General features: G+C 40.0%; 1 protein-coding gene across 1 annotated transcript in view; it reads left to right on the top strand.

Annotated features, from left to right (window-relative positions):
* LOC311250020 (protocadherin-15-like) overlaps positions 1-27,434 on the top strand; it is a 195,494-nt gene that overhangs the window by 95,287 nt on the left and 72,773 nt on the right. Inside the window, exons 17-24 of the mRNA XM_084341511.1 lie at positions 3,242-3,374; positions 4,221-4,300; positions 6,697-6,790; positions 13,162-13,290; positions 22,252-22,371; positions 22,493-22,678; positions 24,432-24,668; positions 26,359-26,475. Of these exons, the coding sequence (XP_084197637.1) occupies positions 3,242-3,374; positions 4,221-4,300; positions 6,697-6,790; positions 13,162-13,290; positions 22,252-22,371; positions 22,493-22,678; positions 24,432-24,668; positions 26,359-26,475 (1,096 nt within the window). The remainder of the gene's footprint in view (positions 1-3,241; positions 3,375-4,220; positions 4,301-6,696; positions 6,791-13,161; positions 13,291-22,251; positions 22,372-22,492; positions 22,679-24,431; positions 24,669-26,358; positions 26,476-27,434) is intronic.

Below are 27,434 nucleotides of genomic sequence, written 5' to 3'. Positions count from 1 at the left end.
GTCAGAATCTCATGAGAGAATCGACTGAAAACACGACTAAAGAAACATTTACCGAAGACCTTCTCTCCTCTTTTTCTGTAACAGTAATGCTCAGAGCAGCAAATTTGATGCCGAGAGTTCAGAGAAATCTGAACGGGGCAGTAAAGTGAAGTGCATTCAGCGACAAAGCCATTCACCTAAACACTCATCTAACCCAATAATGATTTGCTGGACCACAAATAACTCTGAATAACCGGAGAGGAGGAAGGTATTTGTGTGTGCAGCAGGGCCGAGGCGTGACTCAAATGCAAAGAGGACAGAACATCCTCGAGACGAAGAGACTTTATTTTTTCTACCTTCTCTCTACAAGAAGTCAGTGCTTGTAAGTACACATGTGTGGATTTGTGTTCAGGTAGGAAGAGTTGTATGTAGCAATGTCTATGAAATGGATTGTGCACATTAAATAATAAAGAAGAGTTTAAAAGAAATCGCCTCCATTGGTAGACAGAGAGTTTTAGGATCGAAATAGGGCTCCGCTACGGTAAAAACCACTGAATAATCTCCAGCCCCTCAATCGGTTTTCATCAATAATGCCATCTGAATTGTTTTAATAAAACACTGGCTTACACTCTGTCTGGCAGCTTACATATTTCCCAGCCTTTATCCATTTATTTATTTATTGTTGTGAACGTAAACAGATTTTTTGCGGGCTATTGTTTAGACCCCAGGTTCTGTGGCTTCTTTCAGTCGATGATCCAGTTTGAGTGGAGCTAATCTCTCCCTTCTCTCCCGCTGAAACTCGCCAAGTAGGAACACAAACTAAATCCCTGTGGTTTTTCTTACGCTGGAATTCTGGGTTAGTAAAAGCCGAACATCACTCGTGTCATGTGGGAGCAGAACTGGACTTTTTTTCAGCTTGTCCAAAATGTGTTATTGGATGTATACTACCAAGTTAAAAGATGAATTATTAACTATTTTAGAAAGATTGATAAAATGAATTATTACTCTTTCATCCTGATAATAATTCGCTGTATGTAGTCAATGCAAACTCGTGCACATTACTTCTACCGTCCAAAGTCAAAGAACTTTCTTTTAAATCCAAGTGGTGACCCCAAAACTTGATGCTAAATATATAATATATATGTGGTCAGATTTCGAGAATATTTCAATTTGGTGCCAGAGTTTGAACAAGCTGACGAAGTACACACAGTACAGTACTGATCTAAAAACAACAAGGCCTTTGTCGTGTACTTACATTATCCCAGATGTTTCCAACAATGTTCAAACCCAGAGAAATCCACAAGTTTACTCAAGGTAAAGGCACGTTTCATTTGGTTTGGTAGAGAATCAGCAGACGAGATTAAACTTAACATGATTAAAACTTTGAAACATTTCCTCGTCTGTGAACATTTTTGCCGGACTCACATCAGATAGACTTTGATCATCAGTGGTGGTTGTTTAATGGTTGATTCATACCAGTTCAGACACTCGCCAGAGTCACCAGAGTCTGTGCTGCTCTCTCTTCTTTTCCCTTCTCCTCTGTGTAACATGAATTAAAATACATGGGGGATGTATTTTAATTCAACATTAAAATGTCTAAAAACCTTTGTAATGTACTTTGTTGAGTTGTGTACTTACATCATCCCAAATGTTTCCAACATGTTCAAACCCAGAGAAATCCATAATATTATTCAAGGATACTTAATTTCATTTGGTTTGCTTCTTGCTATAACTTCTGGGAGAGAGTCAGAGGGTGAGGACGGAAGATATTCATCAGCAGTGGTGGTTGTTTAACAATGAAGACAGCGACTCACACGATCCACGTCTTTTGTTTTGTTTGTGGAAAAGGTGCAAGATAATTTCTTTTAGATTTTAGTTGAATGCCGAGGGTACACATTCTCAATTTACTGTCTTTTGTTTCAGTTCTTTCCTTTAATCACTGCAAATATGTCGGTTCCTCCTTCACTTAATCGGTTTTACCTTTCCTTTCCCATTTATTTCCTGTTTCTACCTTCATTATTTTTTGCAAAATCCGATGCTGTTTCACTATTAATGAAACTACGTATTATTTCATAAGAGGGGTTTTAATGTGTCACTGAGAAATATTGTTCCCCAAAAAGTAACCTGCGTCAATAAAGTTGTGATCTCTCCCAGTGCAGAGTTTTATTTTGAAGTCTTGCATCTTGGTTCTTTTGGCAAGGGGGGTTGTTCAGGATCAAAATTGTGGACTTAATTATCTAAAATAATTGGTAGGTACTGTACAGCAGATGTCGATTCTGCTTTCCGATGAGTCGTAGTTTAATTTGCACTTAGTGTGTTGTTATCTCCCAATTATGTAAGGAAGTCAGTTTGCCAGAGGGATGAAAACTGCCGTTGTCTAAACTTGATAACTACGTCCCAGGTAATCAAATACTGTCAGAAAAAGAAAAACTGTCAGACGGACACAAGCTGTTTACAGAAACAGCTCTGTCAACTGTAGGTCATCGTGGCGACATGCTGTTTTGGACTAAGTGTGATGTTGATTAAAGCATAGCAGTAAATATAGCTTATTAAAAAGCCGAAGCTGTTTATCAGAGGGGAAGTAAACAGGGTGTAATTGAGACTTATTATCTATCATCGGGTAATAATCCAAATGCATTTTCACTTGGTGTCATCACCTTTTTAAATTAGAAACTCAATGTAATTGTTCTTCTTCCCCTCAATTTGCCTTTAAGCCTCTTTCCTTTCCTTGTTTCTGTCATTCCCTGTAAAGGTATAATAAAGGGCACAGTGGGCTAAATGATGGTATAAATTAATTGATAGAAAAATGTGTTTACTCTCAGTAAAACTACACCAAAGTCGCTATATGAACCCGAAACAGCAGGATATGTCAGACTTGACAACAGAAACCTAACGCCCGGCATCAAGGCGGCAGCAGACCACCGTCTGGTCTCTTCGCCTCACAGTTGTTGACTTCACGTTCTTATCGATTAGTTAAACACAGCATGAAGTGCCATGAAACAAACACTGGCCAACCACTCTTACCTTAAATAATAGACCATTCACCCTCCCTGACACTGCTTTTTTTTTTTTTTACCCACGATCCTCTTGTGCTGCCCTCCAGCTCTACTCTACCTGCTTTGCTCCTGTCATCCCTCTCTTTCACTGCTACTATTCCTCTTTTTATCTGCTCCTCTGTTGCGGGCTGTTTCTCTATCTGTCTTTGTACTCTCTCCCTCCATCCTATCTGCCTCACCACATTCTCTTCTCTCTTTCTTGTTAGGTCATCCATTACTACGGTCTATATTGAAGTTTTGCCCCCAAACAACCAGAGCCCTCCCCGTTTCCCCCGGCAACAGTACAACCTGGAGATCAGCGAAGCTATGAGGACTGGAGCCACGCTGCTAAACCTGCAGGTACACGTACGACAGCAGAGTAAATTAGTGGTTTAAACCTTTGTTGTCAGATGTAAACTGTTCTTTCTAACTATTACAACAATTTCTCCATTTCTGTTACCTATTCAACCATTTATCCATCACTTTTAAGTAACTATTTCAGGTGTTTGTCCATAACTTTGAGCTAACTATTTTAATAGCTTGTCCATTACTTTGAGCTAACTATTTTAATAGCGTGTCCATTGCTTTTAGCTAACTATTTCAACCATTTGTCTTTTTACTTTTAGCTAACTTTGAGCCTCTCCATTATTTTTGGCTTATTAGCCTATTTCAACAATGTATCCATTACTGTTAGCCAACTAGCGTTACGCTAACCCTAACTGTCCACCATTGCTTCTTAGCATACGTTATATCAACTGCTTATCCTTTACCTGTAACTATTTTAACATTTTATCCATTACTTTGAGCTATCTAGGCTAAATCAACTGTTTATCCGCTGCTTAAGTATATTGCTTATCCCGTTTTTTCAGCTTTCAATGTTTAACTGACTAAAACAACTGTAAATGCATGACTGTTAGCTAACTATTTAAACTGTAAATGCATTACTTGCCAAAGAGGTTTCACGCACTGTAAATTGCAGCCATATTAATTTGGCGCTACAGCTGATTCAATATGTAGTTTTTTGTCATGAATCCAACTGTAATTTCAAATTTTTCCTAATTTACTGAGCTCCTCCTCAATCTTTCTGCATAGCCACAGTCAACTCTTAAAGTTCCCCTGGTTAGACATCACTGCTCTATTATAAGGGTAAACCTTGCTGACGGAAAATGAGGATTTGTGTGAATGTTTGTCTGTTTACTACTTAAGGCGGTGGATCGGGAGCGAGACCCCATCACCTACAACATCCACAGCGGAGACCGTGATGGAAACTTTGCACTACAGCAGACGTAAGTATGCACACACACACACACTCTTCTGATCTTCATATTTGTTCAGAGTATATTTTAATATTTTCAGAAATTACACTTTTTGTAATTTGTGTGAATATCTGGGAAAATTGTGTTTCTGCCTTCTGAGTATGTATGTATAAAGTCCAATCTGTGTGTGCGTGCACATGTGTTTGGATGAAAGCAGCCTAAATTATATCATTTCAAGGCGCGGGTTGTGCCAAGGGCTTCACACAAACACACCCATACTCTCTCCCAGATGCTCATACTCACCAGACTCTGAGGGCTTTTGTTGTATTTATTCATTTATCGCTCATTAAAAATGCATTTCTTACACTGGGGGAAGATCCTATCTACATTTCTAGAGGGAGAAACAAAGGAAAGTATGGTGGAAGATGGCAAGAGAAGCGGCAGAACTGTAAGGATAGAGAAGAGAGAGCAAACATTTAAAGCATTGGAAATATAGATAAGAGAGCAGGGCAGGGAAAGAGTAAAAGACGAGGGCTAAAATGTTCGAGAAGGAAACAGTGAACAAGAGTGACAGACCCGTAAGGATTTTAAAGCAGACTGAAAGAAAACAGAATAATTTTGCTGAGCAGAAATTCACAGCAGCGAAGACTAAAATGAACTGAACATCTTTCATTTCTGCATTCTAGGAATTTTTGAAGGGCTCGGTCTGACATTGTGAAACATTCCAATATGTGCCGAAATCTTTCTGTGCCTCAGCTGTGCTTTTCAGCATTATGGCGCTATGAGGACAAAGCCAAGTTGCTCTTTTTCTGCTGCATGCCATGCAGCTCCTATTGGCAAAGAGCGGAGTGATTTTTCATTGTTTTGTGTGGAAATTGGCAAAGTCCAAATACTCTAGAATCACATTGGGAGAGCACCTGGACAGCTCTGGTATTGGCTTATTTGTGCAAGGTGGCTGGCATTGATGGAACGAACACTTATGGCTAAAAGATTCAGATTAATACAGAAAAAAGGGGGCCAGCATCAGCGCAGGCTGCAAGAGATGAGCTTTGAGGAGGTTAATCAGCGTTAGCTTTTTGAATCGATTTGAATTATCGTGGTCGTTTCCTGAACAATGTGATTTACTGTAGGTCCATGTCGTAGCAGATGTTTGTTTTCTGAGCAGCAAGCACATGAAGAAAATGGGTCAAAATATCTGTAAATGAGAAAGGAGAATATGTATGTGTGCGTGCCCAAGAATAGGTACAGTGCAAGTGCGTTCAGAGACTTTGCTTTTCCTGAATCATCCATAAATATACATGAACTGACTTTTAACAGCCTCACGTCTTTTTGCCTCTGTAGACCATTTAACATCTGCACACACACGCGCACATTTACTCGTGTATCCTCACACACACGCCCACACTTACTGTCAATATTTGGGGAACATATACATTTCAGATGGTTTGTAATTCACAAAAGTAGCTTAAATTGAAATCACTTCAATCATTATGTAAATCTTCACTGGGAAAAAAAATAAAAAGTAATCAATCACAGCTGACTTCAAAGACTTCTGCTGGTTTTGATTGATCAGAAGGTTCAGACATGCTGCTCGTACTTATATTTACTTATGAGCTAATCATTTGCCTTTTAAATCTGACTTTAATCTCTCGGCTTCTGTTTGGACATTTTTGATTGCTGGATTGTGTTCAATGAGTAACTTGAGTCTCAGATCACTGAGATGACTAGTGAGTAATAATTCAAACCCTGTGCTGTATGAAAAATTGATTCAAGGAGCTGGTTACTGGTTTTTCTGCTTTCTCCTCATCATTCATGTGATTACACCATGAAGTGCATGCTATCTGCTGCTGATGTTATGAGACTTTTTTGTTTAATCTTCATTTACAAGTGAAAAACAATGATATATAATTATTCAGCGTTCAGATTCGGAGAAGATCTTTATGCGAAAAAGGCTGTTAACTAAGAATAGTCTTTTTGATGACACCTCTCTGTCTGAGTCATTATAGCAACAGCATCCAAGTGGGCCTTCCTTGATATCCTTGTGGGTGAGCTGATGGGTACGAGGCGTCATCTGCATCGCCAAAGTACCCATAACCACAGAAGAAATACGCTTTTGGGTATAATGCGTTGGTTATCAGTGCCTGCCAACTGTCTGAAAAGCTCATTCCAAAGTGGAGTATATAAAGAGGAATAAACACTTTCTAGGTTTCCTAAGTTTCCCCATGTTACCAGAGTTGGGATAGAAAGTACTTACAAAGAGCTGGAAGTATCAGCAGGAGAATGATCAATGTGGTTAATAAACAATTTATGAACTGAAACGTCACATAAAATTACAGGAGTCTTAGGTATGAAAACCAACTGCACCGTAGAGTGTTTAGTCCTCATATGTTCTGATGTTAACATGACTCTGTGTTTATTTTCTCCAGTTCCGGGTATTTGCTTCTGGACAAGCCTCTGGACAGGGAGTCTCTGGATTACTATACCCTGGTGGTCACGGCCTCAGACGGACACCCAGATGGGGTAAGAAAAGAGAGCCGCATCGCACAGATATTAGCTGCTTTTCCTTACTTGAGTTGTTTCACTTCCCCAATGGAATTAAGCCGAGCGGCAGCCAGAGACGAAAGTAAATCCGTCACAGTCAAATGCCACAAACAACAGAGCGATATTAGAGGAAATACTTCTCATTCAGGCACAATAGTCATAATAACCACCATCAGAAAAATAAACAGCCAAAATCTCTTTGGGACAATATCCTTAAACAAATATGGACACTTGAATAAATAAATATAAATAATGATGGATAATAGATTCTCTACTTGAACAGCCTGAACAAAATAAGCAGTTTAGAAAATGGATGGTCAGAAAAAGGAAATCAATGCTTGGAGAAGGATTGATCTTTGGTGCAAATGAGGCTCATCTGGCCTTCGAATTTTTGTTTATAGCTTTAACAGACGTGATGAAGAAGACCTTGTAGCTTGACCACAAAAAGCCTTTAATCTACTACCATACATGCCAAGTAGGAGCAACTGTTTTCCCATTGATTTCAACTTTTTAACTAACTAAATTGGCAGTTTGATGGTTTATTGTGGTTTTGGAAATGGACCTTATTGGAAAACAGTGCTGTACACCTGCCCAGGCGTAGTTGCGGTCGGTTGTGCAGCAGTTAAGTTGCTCTTGCTCATTTCAAAAGACAACAGAAAAGTTTTTTCTTATCTCAACACCTCCTAAAAATCTTGTTCTTGTTCACCTCCAGTGGCTTAAATTTAGGCCTGCAACTAAAGGTTATTTTCATTCCTGATTGCAGTTGTTTGGTTTATAAAATGTCAGAAAATGGTGAAAAGTGTTGATTAGTGTTTCCCGAAGGCCAAGATGACGTCCTTAAATGTCAGAAACCATAACATAATCACATTTAAAAAGTGTTTATCATGTTTAATCTACCATAGGGCTGTCAAAGTCAGCCACTGTCCTCCTTTTTGGATTCATTGTCGCCCCCTGCTGCTACTGCACCTTCATACACAAGTGTACTTTTCACGCCCTGGCCAGGCGAACCTTGACGCTCAGACGCTATTCTCTAATGGGTGGGTTTATTACACACTTTGGTGTGTGACTGGGCTGCATGACCACACTCATCAGCTATGCTGATTGTTGTCAGAGGTACAAAAGGCTTGAGGGGGCAGATCAGAAGTTTAATCCTCTGAGGGACTGTGTAGTTTTCTTATTTGCCACCTGTGAAAGAACTAAAATATATTCTGCAACCAGGAAATCACTTTTGTTCAGCTTATTCGTGATATTTCGATCCTCAGATCTTCATCAGGTAAAACTCTTATTTCTCTGTCAGAGTTTCTGATCTGACTTTCTTGGGTGTAATAATGGTGTACTTAGTGTTATTTTCCCGCCGACAACAGACGAGAAGATGAGATTTAAATGCGTTCTTAATCGTTTTAGCATTTCAATGCAGATGGAGCCCTTGAACGACCTGAAAACGCTGCTGTGAATGCATCTCGTTTTCACACATAAACTGTATCTTCCGGATTTAACTGGCTTAGTGTGGATGCAGTGTGAATAAGCCAAAATGGCTGAAAAATGTCTTATTTAGTCCACCGCAGGAGCTATTTTGCAACAATAAAGGAGTGTGTGCCCTTTCCCACTTACCCAATTGAACACAGGTCACCGGAGTGGCTCTCCCTATCTCTCTCTGTTTATGTTCATCTCCCCTGTCCTTTTTTAAAAGTCAAATGTTCAGTCGCTCACACATGAAAGTCAAATGAAGACATTGGATGCCCTCCCCTCTTTTCCTTCCCTCCACTCCTCTGGCCTTCATCAGACTCGAGTTCTTCTCTTCTCTTTCCTTCACCTCCCTTCCTAATCACCCATCTATTAGTCTAGCATTAAGAAAAAGTTTGTCTCCTCCCTCCTCGCTGTCACTGACCCCCTTCCCTCATGTGTCAATTAAAACAAAAGGTAAAGTTTAAGGTCCCTCTGAGGAGGGAAAAATGCTGATTTGAATACTCTGACCTTCTCTCACACACAACCTTGCACACAATATGACAGCAGTGAACAAGTGGGAGGAGGTTAGAGAGAATCAGGAAGGGAGAGAGATTTGAGAGGTATTCAGGGGCCCTTAGTACCTTAACAGTTGTGCTGTGTGTTCTTTCACATTTTTACAAAGGAGTCTGGACACATACACACTCACAGGCATGCACACATGAACTAAGTCAATTCCTCTCTGGACCTTGACAATTAGTGTATTATCTTTGTGCCCCGAAGGTCTTTAAGCCAGAAAATGGCTAAAAGTAGTTTGGACATTTTTCTGCTTGACATTATATTTTGAACCAGAGAGAGAGAGAAGGTGTGTGAGAGAGGAATGGTGTGAGCTACACGGAGAGACAAGGAAAAGCAAGAAATGGAAAAAGGAGAGGAGAAGATTGGGGTGTAGTTGCCTTACACAGGCCCATTAATCAGCATCACTCGAAAGGCCTTGGGTTGTCTTCATATGCGTGCGCACACACACACACACACGACCGTTTCCCCTATTATTAAATGTCCCGTTGTGAGAGTGTCAGACTACAAAGTGCCTAATTGGCTATTTGGCCAGTGAATCCATCATACTGCCACAGATTGAGGACCCTACAAGTCGGTGCAGTAAACCAGCTCCACTGTAAGGACACTGGGCATCGCAGGATGCAACTCAAACTTTGGTGCAGGACAGTTTGATGTTGTCAAATGTACTGTATGGCACTGTATCATTGCATTGGTTTTTGAATCAGCTCATGTTTGTAGAGCTGGGCGTCGAATCAAATTTTGTTCTCAATCATGATTTTGGCAACAACAATTGTGGCATTCTGTTTCGCAGCGATGCTCACAAAAAGATGCCCTAAAAGAAATCCCTAAAAGATGAAACTCACTCTCAGCCCAGACTGTGGCATGTTAAGTCCATCTCACTACAGTCAAGTGAGCCAAATCCAGTCAAGCCAGATGCTGCCTAGATTTTGATGGACGTCTATCTGTGCTGTCTGTTCAGTATTCCTTTCTCACATTTTATGTACCAAATAAAAACATGTGTGAGAATCTGACCTGTTGATTGAATTGCTGAACAGCTGCTGAACAGACACAGGATTCAACCACTTTGATTGAAAGCTTGAATCCTGTGTTCTCTACGAGTACGGTCACACATCCACAGTGATTCTGTCAGTCTGAATCTGCAGTGACAGGCTGATTGAACATTGTTCCACCCTAACCCTTAGGGTTTCGTTCTGTTCATCGACACATTCAGGTGATATTGTCATAAATGACTTGCCATGTTTGAAGTGTTTCCATAGATCATACCTGTCTTTAGCTGAGCGATGTTGACATACAGTTTGACACTAATCTTTGTCTATTTTCAATGTAACTAACTGTGAAACTGTAATGCTCACATACAGTGGATCTTAATGTCATGGTGACCCTCCAGCTCTGGTCTCTAATTTGCCATTCTGGCTAACTAGGCAATTAGCATGATATAGCTGATGGCGACAGTTGGTGCACTGCCAACACTTTGCAGGTAAAACTTATTCTCTAGAGTTTCTGTATCATGCCTGACAAAAAATAATATTTTGACAGTATTGTTTGGATCACAGGACATGCCAATCCGAAGACGTCATCTACCAAACTAATTGTCCTATGCCTAATGTTTAAGGACAATTACATGTACCGTTACACCCCTAAGCTGGTCAAGGCAGATGGCCGCCCAACCTGAGTCCAGGTCTGCTCGAGGTTTCTGCCTATTAAAAGGCAGTTTTTTCTCACCACTGTCGAGGAAAAAGTGCCTCGTCAGGGGGAATGTTGGGTCTCTGGCTGTCTGCAGCCAAACTATCTTTTAAATGCAACAGCATAGGGTAAGATAATCAGTTTGGTGTTTAGGGTTTAGAGTTTTTACGCTGGCAGACATCAGTGTATTCACATCACGGGTGGTTGCTGAACAATTGTCAAGACAGGCAGGGATTACTATGCAGAAAGTGAGAATCAAATGAAGCCTAAATCACATTTTAATCAAGGACTCCACAGCACTGGCCTTTTCACCTTCTACCACCGACCTTTCTACCACAGCATGCATGCACAATGTGTTCAAGTCACGAATAATGATACATAATGAATATGAACATGTGCTATCGGTGTCGATTGATTTTAAAGTAATATTTTAGTCATATTGGTTATTTAAAAAAATAATCCTGTTGTGAAAATAGTCCCAGTACAGTACAAGCAGGTGGGTGTTATACTTTTGCAGCTGCCCATAGCATCAGCAAGATTTTAAACTCTGAGGTGTGCAGCTATCCAAAAATGATGTCCTTTAAACCCGCTGATGCAAAATGGAGTTTACTGTCTTCCTTTCTCTCTCGTCGTGTCTGTCTGAGTGTGTGTTTGCCAGCGTTGCTCACAGCCTGCCTTTTTATTATATCAGAGCTCATTCTACTTTACATATATTGGCGTTCAAATAAACTGTTCTGTCAACTGTGCGCTCTTAACCTCAAATTACTTGCATCATCATGTGCCCCGCCAACCCTCAGTAGCCCGTTGTCACCCTGTGATTGTCACTCTCCCACACACGCACCCACACTCACTGCCTTTTCTCCCATCACCCCGCTGTTGTGAATCGGTTAGCTCTCCCTCGTTTTCCATCTCCTCCCAGTTTCCTTCTTTAATAGTCAAATCTTCGGTCTTTCTTTTCTCTCTCTGTATCTCTTCTGCTCTCATGAAAGTCAAATTAAGAAATTGGTAACCTCCTACCAGCTTCTGTCTCTGTCCTGCTCCTCTGCCCTTGCTTGGTAACCTTTTTGTGCTTTTAGTTGTGTAACTAAAGATTCAATGTAGCCGCACCAAACGTTCATGAACCCGCTTCCACGCTTCATGTGATTAAGTTTGTTATATTTCCTGTCGTTGTTGGCACCGAGTCTACAGTACATCCCCATTTACTTTCATATTATCAGTTTTTGGAATCCCAAAAGACTGTTCAGACACTAGTCTTACCTGGGGACCTCTAATAATTTGTAATACTTGCAAAGGTCATCCATGATTTTTATCCTGTGAGAATCTGCCATGTCTATTAAAACTCTACTGAAATTTACCTACCATATTTCAGCAACATATTGGCCGTGTAAAATAGTCCCGCAAAAATACAGATCTCTGTCATTTGGGGTTGTTTTTAAAGATCAGTTTTCTGTTGTCAGACAAAAAGCATGATGTATGATTGCAGCTCATAATGTGGTGAGCAGCAGTCAACGGTTGTGCTGTGAGGTCAACTGTAATGACATTTAAAAATTTGTGACAAAGGTGCTAACGAGCACAAAGTGTTGTCATATTCAAGTGCAGCTAAAAATAATCTGTTACTTAATCTGAATCTGCTGCAAATGTGTATTTATAATTGTAACACATGCTGAAAGTGGGCACAATGACTCTAAAGTACATTATTAATGTGGCTGTTTAAGAACAGACACTCTGCTTTTGAACTATTGATGTGACGCAGAGCCTTGACATCACATCTGCGGATAACGCCGGCAAGCTAAATAACAATACAGACTTCACTCATCCCAATGCACCACACAAAACACAAACGTGGAGTTGGTAATTTCTAAATCACATGAGCTCCCCCAGTGTACTAGTCCCATGCGAATAGGGCCTCAGAGACAAGATTTTACAACTCTTGAAAATTATCGTGGTGGCAATTATTTTATCTGTCTGCGAGGCAGAAATATGCAGTTCATGTTATCAAGTAATCCACAAGGAATATGTGTTTGCATGAATTTGATTGGCTGAAACAACACCTTGCTAGATAACACTGCATCACAAAAGCTGAGTCTCTACTTCTTACCTATCCACACTGAGGTGTTTTGTGTTTTTTTTGCCTCAGAGCCCGCATACCCACCGAACCAGCACAGTGGTCCCACTCAAATGAGTGAGGGTGCTTGGTTTTGTCGCACAGGACAGAAGTCCTCCTTTAAGCCTCTGCTACCCCTCTTAAGTAATTATCACGTCTTCCTTAATTACGCACGCCTCAGCACAGATATCCCTTTTAGCACAGCGGGAGAAGGTGCAAAGTGGGCTGCTGGTGAACTATTTTTGAAATCTATGTTTGCAGCGAATTGTTGTTAGAAGCACAAAGAGTAAGAGACAGAGTGCAGCTAATTAGCAAGCAAAATAGGCTCTTTAGTTTGTTTCACAATGAGGGAGCTGTTAGTAAGAGGGACAAAGGACTAAGATGGTCAAATTAAACCTGTGAGATTTGAAGATGGGTCCATCCTGTGCGCTAATCGTTAAAAGCAAAACTTTCTGACTCTAGTCGAACATGTTACATGGGAAACAAAACACAGCTTCAGATGTACTAACTCAAGTTTGTGTGTGTTTGTGTGTGTATGCAGACCTCCACTGCAATAGTGAATGTCGTGGTGACGGATGTTAATGACAACGACCCGCTGTTCGATTCCTCACTGCCGGTGAACCTCACTGTCATCGAGGAGCAGGACGACGCCTACGTCGGACAGGTCAAGGTAGGAAGAGGCAAACGCACATAAACAAGCACAGAGAAGCAGCAAACCTCATGTTTTTTTAATACATTCTGATGGTCCTTACTGTATTTATTAGTCTGTGTGATCATGTTTAAGTACAGCTTAAGTTTGTGTTTCTATGCTTATGTATTCATTACGCAAACATTCATGACTGCATTTGTTTGAGCTTTTTTGTGTATTTCTCCATCCTCTAATCCTCTGTGACATGAACAATAAGCCAGTTTAGATCACAATGTATCTCACTGTATCCACAATTCCTGACTGCGCATCTGCCATTTTACATGCTCTCCCACTGTGCCGGGCCTCATAATTGCTGATTACACTTGCTTCTTTTATTTCTCCAGCGGTGTAGATTGGCATGGTTGAAACTAGTACATAGTCACGCAACTCATCTTGTTGATCATGATGTCTTTCTGTGAGTCCTGTTTCTGTGATCCTGACATAAGGTCACTACCTTGAGAGAAATGTATAATTACTTGAACAACAGGTGCCTTAAAGACTCATCTACATTTATTTGTCTTCCACTATGCAGTCTCTTCTAACACAAAGATTCACAGAGGCTCTAATTAAATTCCTCTCTTATAATCTTTTACAATGGGGACCAGAGATCACTCGCCTAACTTTGTAAACCTTGGCAGCTTTGTAATTAGCAGTGTTTGCTATTATACTCAGAGGATGGTGTGTCGATGCATGTGTGTGTCTGTCTGTTCACATTTGAAGGTGGACAGGTTACAAGGATTTGCGAGAGTTCTGTTCAAGTGTTTGTCTCCTTGTTGAAGGACAGTGTCTACTTGGGTTGGATGTTTACCTCTACTTCCTGGCAATACGTCACTCATTCCTCCCCGGGAAAACTAGTTTCTCATTATAAATTGATTTTTTTAAACACAGAACTGCAGATTATTAAACATAAAATTGAATTTTTCTCATTTTTTCTTTTTTGTTTTTATATTCCAAGGATAATGTTATTTTTTTTTCAGTAGAAAGAGAGATAATGGATAGGATTTAGCATATGTAGCAGGATCCCTTCTCAGCTGTGTGGGATGCATTTTCACCTGCGTCAGCACCCTCGTCTCTACTTAACCACAAAGACTCCTGGACTTGTTCCAGACCTAATAACTGACTCATGTATTCCCCAGACAGGGGTCATGGGTAAATCTGACACTTTGATAGGCTCTGATCTTTAAAGATGGTCCCTCGGTTGCACGCTTGCTTGGATTTGCTCCAAGCTTAATTCATAGCCTTTGTACACCAATGTCAGGGGGTCTTTGATCAGTCTGACACTTTTCCAGGTTCTAAATGTTAATCATGCTTCTTTGGGTGAACACTAAGACTCCCCTGAAATAAATATATGGCCCTTATATAGCCATGTTAAGGATTTTGAACAAACTTGACTTTTAACAGGTACCAAACTTTAAAGTGTTATTCCTTTTTATATTTGTGACAATTTGGGCACTTTTCCAAACTCATAAACCCAACCTTCTCCTAAAAGAGGACATTTTTTTCACAAGCGTTCAAAATTGTAACTTTCGCTCAGACCTTTGGGCGCGTTCCAAATTCAACATCCAAAAGCCCACCCTAATTTTCAGAGAGGGCACTTTAAAGTATTCCAATCCCGAACTTCTTCCCTTTCAAGGACCCTTGGATATTTTCCAAACCAAAACAGACGGCATGATCCCTTAGCGGGCCGTGCAAGGCACGACTCTGGGCCTCATTCCAAACCAGGGTCCCTACCTGTAGGTATTAAACAGATTTCCGGAAGAATGAATGGACCTGACCTTGGTTTGCTGATGCTGGTAAGGTGGAGAGAAGGAGGGAGGGGAGGAAGTGAGACATGCATGGATGGCAGAGAGAAATGGGAGTAGGCAGTGGGGAGAGGAGGAAGAGGGAGGGATGCACCGTTGAATCAAAATGTTTAAAATATAGTTTCTGTTACATAGCGAAGAAAAAACGTGCTGGAAAAAGGATTCAGTAAGAAGAATGACCATCAAAGACATATTTTTTCTGTGATAGCTAATTTTTTAAGATGAATTACATTGAACTCAAGTAACTGGTTGTTACCTAGCCTAAATAAAACCTTCCCTCTGGTACGCATGGACTAAAAAGGGTGCTCATTTTCATTAGGTTTTATGTCTTTGTCACGTAAGAGGAAATTGCTGCAGAGACGATTGTCATTAGGTTATGTCTTTGTCTCAGACAGGTGACTTCTCATGGCTTTTTTAATTTTGCTCTTAACCTGGACCCTGCTTGCCGGCCTTGACACTTAATAAACGGCACCACTTCAACCAGAGTATTGAGGTCAAGCCCGCACGCACTCGCTTGACCAGGAAGAAATCCCACAGCATGTGCTCCCTCTGCACCAGCTGCCTGGCTGCCCCCCTCTGTGACCTATAGTGATCATAGACGCGCTTCAGGCCTCCAGTCCGTTACTCTTCAACACGCTGTCAGCCCCCGGACAGCAATGTGGTTATTGACAGTGTTGCATGTGAATTACTGACATTACTGTAGATCGCCCTCAGAGTTTTAATCTGTCATAATGATGGACAGCCTTTAAATTATTCTGTCATTGTTAAAAAAAAAAAAAAAAATCAGCCAATGACAAAAAAAAATGGCATTTTGTGACCTCAAAACCCCCCTGCCTGAGAGTAACAGTGGCCAAATCTCATCATAGGTCTTTATTTCCTTATTTACACTAACTTTACACATATAAAATAGTCAAATCATGAGGCTGCATCAAAGGAGCTGCAATGTGGCTTCAGAAATCTGACATTTTTATCAAGCAAGCTGCCTCTTCATCAGTACCTCTTTATCAGTTTACAGTTTGGTTTGTTCCTCCAAAACACCGGGTGATTTTCCTGATTTTCACACCTTCAACCACAAACGGGGAATAAAGTGAAATCACCTGTTGCAGTTGAATGCTAGAATGAAAAAATTGCAGACTGTTGGTTGTTCATAGCCGAGTGCTTGTCCCTACAGCGTGGTTGTTTACTCTCCACATGTACTGTCAGTGGCCGTACGCTGCACAAAAATGCCTTTGTTAAGACTAGCTGTAAATATTGTTTTCTTTCTTTTTGAAAATTCTTTTGAAGTGAGGCAAAAGAAAAAAGATCTTTTGAAGGGAAAAAAACCTCAGGAAGTTGACTGGATCTGTGCCCCATCAAAGCAGTAGCGTGACGAAGAATGTTTCCATTTGCCACAACAGCATTTCACGAAAAACAAACAAACAAGCATACCATATTTTATTAAAGAAAAGAAAAAGGATTTGAAATGCATGATGTTTTTTTCTTTATTTCATACATACGAGTATTTACAGTAGCTGACTCTGTAAACAACTTTTTCCGATCTTTTTGATCTCTGACATCATAAAACAAAGACGTGTCTGCCTGCAACCCCTCATCAACAGTCACGTACATCTGAAATAGTATGTTTTCTTTGATTTTTTTTTTTTTTTTCTAGCCGCCTAAGGCTGTTATCCACGACTTTACAAATAAGGAGCAAAAACTAAGAGGAGAGTCTGAACAAATAAACACTTGTTTTTAAAGAGTCAAAGTTTTCCTTCATTATCATCGTGTTTATCATCTCTGAACTCTCAGATTTATCTCGTTACCCCTCGCTCTACAGTACAACCTACAAACATAAGCAAACATAGTAAGGCAAATACATATACATTTTAAGTGGACATGGGCGATAAAGCTATGGTTAAAGTTAAGATTGGTAGGTTCAGTCTTCCATATCGGTGTGCAGAAAAGTGCATTATGTGGCACTGTACCAGTTGACCAATAGTACCAGATTTTGAGGGGCGTCTTGCCTGAAACGTCCGTGTGGCAAAAATAAACAGTTCGATGTGAGTGCTGTCCTTTTATTTTTCTTATGTTGATTCACTATACCAGTTGACATGAAGTTTGGGTACCTGATGGGAAACAGAGTTTAAAAGAAGAAATAACAGAGAGCCAAATCCAGAAGCAATCTCTCTCTCACACACACTCACACACACACACACACTACAACACGAAGTAGGAGTAAGACTACTAGAGTGATTGCTTGTCTGCATGCGTAACTCACTGAAGAAAGACTCCCACACTGTTATAATAATTCAGCATGTGTTTTATTGGTGCAACGAAGGAAATGTGCTCAGAGACGGGTGAAAAAAAACCTCAGTTAATTTAGTTTCAGTTGCAGGTACTTCTCTCGCTGTATCTAGAAATGAAATTAGAGGTGGAGGTGAGAAAGTGATGAAAAGAGAGAAGAAGAAAATGTGGAAATTGGAAGCAAAGAAGTACGAGCACCCAAACAAGGAAGGCAGAGCTAGAGATTGTGGAGATAGAGAGTGTGTGTGTGTGTGTGTGTGTGTGTGTGTGTGTGTGTGTGTGTGTGTGTGTGTGTGTGTGTGTGTACATTTGAAGCCTTAAGCTGCATTTTTTGTCTGTGTGTGTGTGTGTGTGTGTGTTGAAAGGCAGCCGAAGTAACGCAGCTGAGACATTAATCCTATTGTGTTTCTGGCTTTTAACCGTCTGGCAATGTAATTATGCTGAGAGAACTGTGAGAAAGACAGTGAGAGAGGGATAAGACATGAGAAAGAGAGAATAGAGGATGGATAGAGGCTGAAAGTCTCACACACACACACACACACACACACACACACACACACACACACACACACTTTCCACAGTACCTAACTCCAGGAACTGCAGACATCAATATGTTTGACATGGAGATGATTAATCCAGCCTTCTATCTAAAGGAGTTCATCCAGAGTCTAAAATGCACTTGCTATGACAGCTTTACTGTAGCAGCTTGAAGGAAGGTTTAATGGGCGATAATGTTTCTCTGTCATCTATCAAACATCTGCCCGTTGCATAATTCTTTATATTTTATGTAGGCGGCAGAGCATCATGTCAATTTTTCTCTCTTCAGTCTTCTCGATCGGCTCAGATGGCTGAACCACAGGGTCAAATTTTCAACTCAACTCTCACAAAATAATGTGAAATCTACACTGTGCATATTTAAGTTTGGTATTAGGCAAGTTTTTTTTTCCTTAGGAACCACACGAAAGCACACATGACAAACAGTCAAGCAACCTGAATAGTCACTGTTGCTGACAGCTTGAAAATGTGCAACCATAAGGAATAATATTGGGAGATAAACTTAAGTGTTACTCTTATTTTTTTTTTTTGCTGTGAATTGGATTGAAATACTGATACCAGCCTGTTATCAGTCCAATTAAATATTTGGCTTCAGCCCAGCTGCTGGTTAGCTTAGCCTAGCATTAGTGTTGAAATTGGTCTTGGTCTTGTGACTGTATTTGTTTGCTTACCATTGACAAAGTAAAACTCCCACACATAAAATTCACCTCTGCATTGCCCTTTGATTACTATATCTGTATTACTAGATGACTATATTTCTCACAGTACACTTATACATACAAACATATATGCTATATGTGGCAATAACAGAGGTGAATAAAGAGGAATCTTCATTTGTTTTCTATGAGTCTCACGCAAGTGTCTTGATGACGTTAACATGGGAATCTTTGCCATCTCTACAGTCCATGCAATCAAGGTTCAAGGTAAAGGCTGTAAACATGTAAACATAAACATGTATACACCCAATGTAATTCTGAAGTGCACTTTTTAAATTTGTGTCTTGGTGACTGTAAACCGCAGCAATAAGATGGTGATGTTAATATGGTCGGTCCACGTCAGGTAAACACTGTCCATCAACCAAGACTGTGTTAGAGCGCCAAGCATCAATGACGTAACACTAGAGTCCGCCTCTCCTCTTCCTGTGCTCTGCTGGCTCGGAAGATAGTCTGCCTGTTGAGTGCAACACCTTTATCCAAGATGTTGTGGTGCAGACAGGTCTCTGTGAAGATGTTGGCACATCAGTCTCTGATTTCCCATAGCCTTAGATTGGCTGGATTAGCATGACTCTTATGCCAACTCTTCCTCTCCTTCCTGGGGTTTCCAATCTTCATTCTAAGCTTGCTAACCGGTTGCTGGTTGTGGCTTCATATTTAGCATACAGACATGAGACTGGTATCTTAAGTTTCCAACTTTTGCCTGAAGAGAGAAGATTCACATTGAGTGACAAACACTGCTTTGCATGGATGTTATTGTAGAAATACAAAAATGAATACACACATTAAATCTACTTCTCCTCTTTAACATCTACAAAACTCCATTCTCCAGACAAGCCAAGATACTCACCCCAAATGCTGGATACTATATTTAAATTTACAGTAGATTTACACCTGGAGATTGTTGAATCACTGAATACAAATAACATCAAAAGGGCTTTATTCTTCTCTCTCACAGTCTACAGAACTCTGGCAAGAAACAAACACATTTCTATTAATCTTAATAGTCACTGAGTGAGATAAGCTGAGACTTTAATGATCCAAAATTGTGGAAAATGGGTCGCTGCGACAGCAAGAAGTGACACAGTTCAGCAAATAAAGTGGAATATAGATATTAATTGAGCAATGTGGGTTACATAAACATATTGAACTGACAGTTTAACACTGCTACTAAAATTACAATTGAAAATGTTCAAATTATATGAAGAAGAAATTCCAGTCTATATACATTATGTGATCTACATTCTATAAGACACAACACATTAGTTTGACATCCTGTAAAAACTACTATTCCTAAGCTCAAGAATGAACTTGCATGTTTAACATAATGCATTAGTTTCAGATTACACGCATTTGTTTTGTCCATCATTTCAGTTATCCCATTTTTTTTATACATTTACATCAACATTGTGTTTGAAATCCTCCACTCCGCTTTCTCCACCCACTGTTGCTTCTCAGCCGATAGCACACTTGCACTCAGTCTTCTTTTTGAGTGGGTTGTCAAGGAAATGCACCCAGATATCATCTCTTCATTTTCCTTCTTACTGCTTTGGCTGAAAGATTCGGTGCATATGATAAGTATATTTACTTTAAGTAAACTGGCAGTTGATATACATTGCAGAAATATGTGAAATTAGCAAACTTGTCTCTTTCTGTCGTTATTTTCAGCCACAACTGTAATGTTTAAAGTTATATAGTTCAACACGCTAGTCAAACGTTCCTGATGTGCTATCTTATGTGCTACCCAACAGCGACATCTCTGATTGACTGCTAGTCCATGAGTCTGTCTGGCTTGAAAGAAATTGTGCCATTTTGACTTTAAGCCTTGTAAAGTTAGTGGGCTGCCTTGAAACTTCTTGAGTGGTTCTTGATTTGATCAAGTTTGGTGGAATTTGGCCTCGTTCACCTTTTTGAAACAACTTGCTGTTGTGCCTAACCATCAAGGCATTCAGCAATATTTCAGTCCCTAACCCTCCAACAGAAAAGTTGTATTGGCCACAGACTAGTATTGTTTTGCTCCCACAATTTTTTTGTGCCTCCTGGAAGTAACCTCACCTATGATGTTACCCCCACGTGGGGCGAACATGCGCAGAAAGGAAATATTTCAGATCAGATCCAAGCACTGGAGTCGTGCTTAAATATTGTCAGGCTGGCTTGTCTCTTGTTTCACAGTGTTAACATGCTTTCATGACTGTGTTCACTGATCTTATCGATCTCATAATTTTATTATAGTCATGGTAATATCTTTGGTCTTTTTTTTGACAAAATTAACACTGAAACATAATGTATGCTAAAAGCATGCTAAAAGTCATCTTTAATCATGAGGCAGTCTCCGCTCTTAACTATAATCAACTTCAGCTGCTCCAGACTAATTTTGTTATGCAAAGCCCTGACAGCTCAAGCTCTGACTGATAACATTAAACACACATTTTTCCTACTTTTAGCCACAAGAACAGGTGTAAGGCAATTATTTTCAAACCTTTCCAACCCTCAAACTATATATTTCTTTTGAGGCCTTTTAGATCCAAAAAGCAACGTAAGCAAACGTTAGCCCCACACACACAAGCTGTGTTAATATTTCCTCTGTTCTGCTCTCCTCTGCTCCGGTCTCATCTATTTTAATGCCCTGAGAATGCTGATTGGACAGGATGAACAGTCAGAGAAGGTGAAAGGAACAACGGATAGCAATTTGTCACCTTCTCAACACCTCATTTCATCAGTTGAAAGAGATGATGTGGAGACAGACTCGGTGTGATTGTAGACCATGAATAAGGAATGATAGTCAAATGAAAGCGCAACACAGGAAAGAAGACACCTTGTTCTACTTTTTCACAAGTGAAAATTGAAACTACTGTTTCATTAACTCTGGAAAAGTTGGACAAGTGTTACTTTTGGAAAGGAAGTTTAATTCCTCTTGACAAGTTGCACTAAGGGGAAAAAAAGAATGAGAGTCGAGACATGCAGAAATGTTTGACAGAGAGAGAGATGGTTTCCAAGGGCTATCACTGTGACCTTGTCAACGCTGTTACCTGTAAAGTTTGAATTTTAGCCCATTGTGAAACCTACAGACAGGAGCAGTAACATGAAGATAAAAGTAGGAAATAAAAGAAGTAGGGAAGGAAAAGCAAACAAAGTACTTACATGTAACCACGAGCTCTTGCTGCTGAAGTTTGAATAAGAAGACGGTGTATAAAATGGTGTGATGAAAGTACCGTTCAAAGCCAGAAGGTCAGCGCTAATAAAAATGACTTGCTGACGCATTCCCATTTCACAAAAGCTCCCTGTGTGTAACTGTGGGGCATTGATAATTCTCTTCTAAGTCATTTTCTAGTCTTTCTCCCTCTCATGTAGAAACACACAACCACTCACACTTTTAAACTTCATACAAGTACTGCTTATATTTTTAATGACTTCCAGAAGAAAAGCTTTCTTAATTAACAAGTTAACAAGATTGAGAGAGGTTCAGAATAGTGGAAAGAATAATTCACCTAAAAGTCAGTGTGATGAGCTTGAATTTCAAAACGGATGATTTGAACCTCCAGTCCTCCTTTCTCATTGTTTGTGTGTCATTTATGTGCGTCAATGTTTAGGCTACAGACCCAGATCTGGCTGCGAGCGGTCAGGTCCATTATCGGCTCGTCAACCACCAGACGCTGTTCTCCATCAATGCCACAGGCGCAATCAGAACTGCGGTGCCACTGGACAGAGAGGTCAGAGGAAGTCATCCAGTAGATATGCTCAGATTTCACATGAATGTCATAGCTGTATAATGCAATACATAAAAAAAGATGGCGGTTAACAGTGTGACTGTGATTCTCTGTCATCTTAAAGGTGAGAGGCCACTACTTTCTGATCGTTGAAGCCTGGGATGGTGCAGTGGACCCGCGGCGATCCAGACTGACACTGTCTGTCACCGTTCTGGATGTGGACGACAACAGCCCGATATTCACGCAACAGACTTACAATGTCAGCCTACCAGAGAACAGCCCCAAAGATACAGTCATTCTGAAGTTAAAGGTCAGCAACTGGATTGATGGATTCATTCATTTGCAGCGAATCTAGTGTAAACTGTGTTACTGTGTGATGTTTTTCTGCTTTACTTGAATTATGACTATTTTAAGGTAGACAAAAGCAGTTATTATATCCATTTTAAATAGTGTGAGCACCAAAAGAAGAATAATTAAATGGTTCAAACTTCCATTTAGTCAGTCCATTTATGAGATTTTTGATAAATAATCATCAGTAATGTGGATATAATGACTAAGTGGGTAAAGGCAAGTGTTGAACAGGTATAAAATTAAAATCACAAAAATGACATCACTTCACTGTGGTGTAGTCTTTATAACTAGTAAAAGACAACTTTAATGCCGTATCACAATATAATACTTTCCAAAATCTAAATGATTTATACTCTCAAATCCCCATAACAATATAATGTCGATATATTGGCCTGCCCTAGCTTCGCTAAAGGCAACACCTCCATTAATTCCAGCTTGTTATGTGCACTCAACACTGAAACAGGAGCCGATCCCTATTTAAAATTGCACAGATTTTGGTGCTAGGCTTTAAATTTATTTTACCAATGACTGGTGCTTTTTTAAATTCATACTGAAATGTTGCTCAGAGGTGCCTTTGTCCCTTTCTGCCCTTTCAGTTGTTTGGTTAATTCATTGGACAGCATTTTGTTCTCCATGTACAAAAAAATGAATTTTTTTGCAAACACTACATACAAAACACATCCATTTGTAAAGAGGACTTTCTCATCTGACAGTACTGAACCAAGCTTGTGTTGCAGACATTTTAAACTTTTTGAGAGGTACTGCATGTATATTTAATATGCATTAAAACCTCGGTCAGGCCATACAGAGACAGAACTAAACACACACAATTTATCACCATTAGTCATTTATTTCATTTGTTCATTGCTACTTTATACAGATTTGTAATAACCTGGACAAAATGTACTGTATGTATTTTTAGATGATGCACAACAGGTTATATTGTTAAAGGAAAAGAGAGTGCAGTTATGCTGGCAGAGAAAGTACAGCAACGATAGTCAAACCATCACTAAACAAATTAGCATCTACTGTATTATCATTATGTACACTTATTAAGAGCTGGTATGGAGATGTTACCTCCCTAGCAAAGGATTACACTTAGTATCGAATCATAGTGTCTAACAAATCAAATGCAAATCCAAATTGAGACAGTCGTTGCTTGATATACTTCAGCACAAAAACAGAGAACTTGAGATTAATGCTCTGAGTTTGAACTAGTTTGAACTGAGCCCTTGAATTCAGCTCGGTGAAAAGCACTGCAAGGCTTGAGTTCAGTGCTTCAGTCCAGTCAATGAGACTCATCATTATAGCCATACTTAGAGTAATTTATCTGTGTCTTCTTTGAAATTATTCCAGCCAGTACTAGCGATCTTGAGAAGTCTGAATTTTAATTTGACAACACTTGAGGACACGCTGAGATGTGGATGAACGTCAAAAAAAAAAAAAAAAAGCTACACATTAAAATAGTGACAAAGCAAAACAAAAAAAAATCCGGACCACCAGCTGGACCATAAATTTCACCACCACAGGCTGTCCAGACGTACCAGCTCGACACAGACCTAATGAAAATACAACAGTCTGCTCTGTCCGTGACTAGCTCCAGCATATTGAGATTCTTGTCCTTCTGGCAAATATGAAAAATTCAACTCGTCATAAAATTCACAAGGCAATGATATTACTTTCTTTCCCATCTGACTCCTTATTCTCTGCAGGCGATAGACGCTGACCTTGGCTCCAACCTCACATATCGAATCAGAAGTGAAGGCTTGGACCAGAAGATCGTCCAGCTTTTCCACATCGACCCAGTGACCGGAGAGCTGTCGGTTCTGAAAGTTCTCGACTATGAGGCTCTGACTGACTCCGAACCAACATACACATTCACCGTAGAGGCCATGGATACAGAGGGAACAATGCCTCCTGGACTCGCCTCTGTTACTGTCAGAATAATGGTGGGTGTCTGTGTATGAGTCGGTTTGTTTAAGTATAAGGACAAACAGTCTGAGGACAGAAGGATGACTGAGGTCTTTCGTTTCACCACAGGCGATGTGGAGTTTTAGATTTTAGTCGAAAATGGTTATTGTAGTCTCACAATTTGCACTTTTGTATGTGCTTTGCCTCCAAGGTTAAAGATTTAGATTAAAATCACAGTCAAACATTGTCAGAGAAAGTCAAAAGTTGCTTTTTAACTCAGCATATGCTAACAAACAAGCTATTTCCTAGCTTGCCAGCATTGACTGTCACGATTGTGATGAGCAAAAAGTGGTGCAGGCAGTATTGTTTTTCCTTCCAATTGGTTTTCAGTGCAGAGCAATCAACCAAATTATGGTTTATTGTCAGTGTCAGATATTGGTTAGCCTGGGAACTAAGCGAATCTGCAAGCTCATTTTTGATTTGCTCTGGCAGGTCTATCTGGCGCCCCTCCTGTTCAGTCAGATTTCCCTCCGTCATGGATTGTCTTGGTCAATCACAACCATTTATCTTCTAAAGGGCAGCTTTGATACATGGCTTTTAAATAGTCTTCTTATTTATTTATTTTTACTTCATCTTTATTTTACCAGGAAGTTCCATTAAGATCAAGATCTCTTTTACAAGACAGACCTGGCCGAGGTCTCGTCCTTGGCTTGATGTGACGTTTTTTGAGCCAACAGGGTTAGGCTTTGAGTGGCAGGGCTCTGTTGTACGAAAGAGGCTAGTGCTAAGTAAGCAGTCATTTATTTCCCCTTAGCGCTCCACCAGAATCTCAACAATCTTAAGGTGAAATAAGCAATCTAGTTGCGATGGCACTACTTCACTGACAATGTTTTGGTTTAACGAGTGACCGAATTAACTGTTGACTTTCAGCTGAATGCATCAGTGGTTGCCATGGACGAAAGCTAGCTTGCTCTGTCGTGGTGTTTAGTTGATGGCATTATAATAATGTCAATACTAACAAAGCAACATCCCGTGATTCACGGAGCTCTTTGGTATCAACATATCCCACTAATGCTTCTTGACTACAGAGAGTTCGGTTTCTGATTCAGCTGTATCTGGTTTACTTACATTCGAGGGCCATACCAGTGTTTTTGATTGCATTAGCACATTTTCTATATTTGCAGAGAAGCTACGTTGCATTCATCGCTTGTCGGGATGCTCCAACATTCCAGATTTTAAATTAAAGTTAAAATTAAAGCAATTAGCTGCCACTTTCTGTCCTCTTCACACCATTTCTTTTTATCTATTCAATGTATTTCTTCTCTGTGAAAATAAACCATGCAGCCAAGTGATAAAAAATTAAAAATAAATCATTTTATAAAAATATTTTAAAAAAGGACCCCCAGGTTTTCAGTCCTGTGATCAACCGATTTATTCCACTCACTGCTGTATGTATCTACTCAGTTAAAACTGACAAATATTTCACCCCGAGCCAAAATAAAACACTTTCCAAGAACTCATTTCATTTGAGAATTAATATTGAGAAAAGTAATATTAAGGAACCAGAGTAAAAGCAAAAAGCATCATGCAGACAAAGTCAGTTTGCACATCATTGGTACTAAACAATTACAGACATCTTACTGGAAGACAAGAACAGTTTGTCGTACTGTATCTTTACAATGCTGATGCCTTACGACTGTGTCTGTCTGTGTGTGTTTATCTCTCCAGGACATGAATGACTTTTCTCCGGTATTCAGCCAGTCAGTGTACCAAGGCATGGTTGCCCCTAATGCTGTCAAGGGAACCATCGTAACCACAGTGATGGCCAATGACTCTGACCCTGCGGTGAGCATTTCCATCTGCTGCTATTCAATCAAACTGTGTTTCGCAGCCTGTTCCCAGAGTTGCGTACGGGAATGATGCAAGATAATGATGCTTGTCTCCTGTGTGTGTGTTTTGAATGTGTTTGCACTTTTTTTTTTATACCCCTGTGTAGCACTTAGTGAGCACCTCGATTTGGCTTTTAACTCTCAACATGTTTGTAATATAGGCTGCTTTATTCTGTTTGCTGTAAAATGAAGGTTATCTCACTTTAGCGTTCCATTGTGAGCCATTAGATGTAGTTAACCCCAGGTTTTAAAGGCTGTAAAAAGCTCATACTGGGCTCTAAGTGCAGTGTGAATATAGCCTATGTGGATTTGCTGAGTCACACAGCCTTTTGTTTAGATGCAGATCTGGCTGTGTGAAAAATAGCTCTCCTCTTTATCACCCAACTGGTAAATGTGCAATTTTACTGTATGCTAAATCACCGAATAAATATTTATGAAAAGGAAAGCGAAACAGAAAAGTATCTTTACTTTGCATTACTTCTCAAGAAGCCATGATCTTATTTTTCACTCCGCCATCTCCGAGTGAAATCTTCCACACCGGCGATGTTGCCCCACAAGCATCTTTAAAAGCCCCATGCTCCTTTTACTAATGTGCTTGCCGTCTTCCTACATCAGCAGAATTGACGCAGACTTCAGGTTTAAGCATCTCGCTAGACTCTCTTGGGTCAAAAAGTAACATAATACTGTCCAGGCTGTCTGTTTTAAAGGCTCCCAGTGCTCCAACAAGGCACTAAATAGCACCTTAACAGCCCTTGATATAGGCCTCTCTATATATATCGATAATATTTGAGTGTCAGTGTCATTTATAATCGTCAGACTGCAAATTTCCCTCTCAAGTCTTTATAAGAATTTGTCACAGTGAAGTTTTGCTGACTCACGGTGAGTTGTTATTTAATGAAAGCTTACAGAGGAGCA

This window comes from Pagrus pagrus (genome assembly GCF_965226575.1).
Source record: "Pagrus pagrus genome assembly, chromosome: 21".
NCBI lineage: Eukaryota > Metazoa > Chordata > Actinopteri > Spariformes > Sparidae > Pagrus > Pagrus pagrus.
This window is presented reverse-complemented; position numbering and strand designations above follow the sequence as displayed.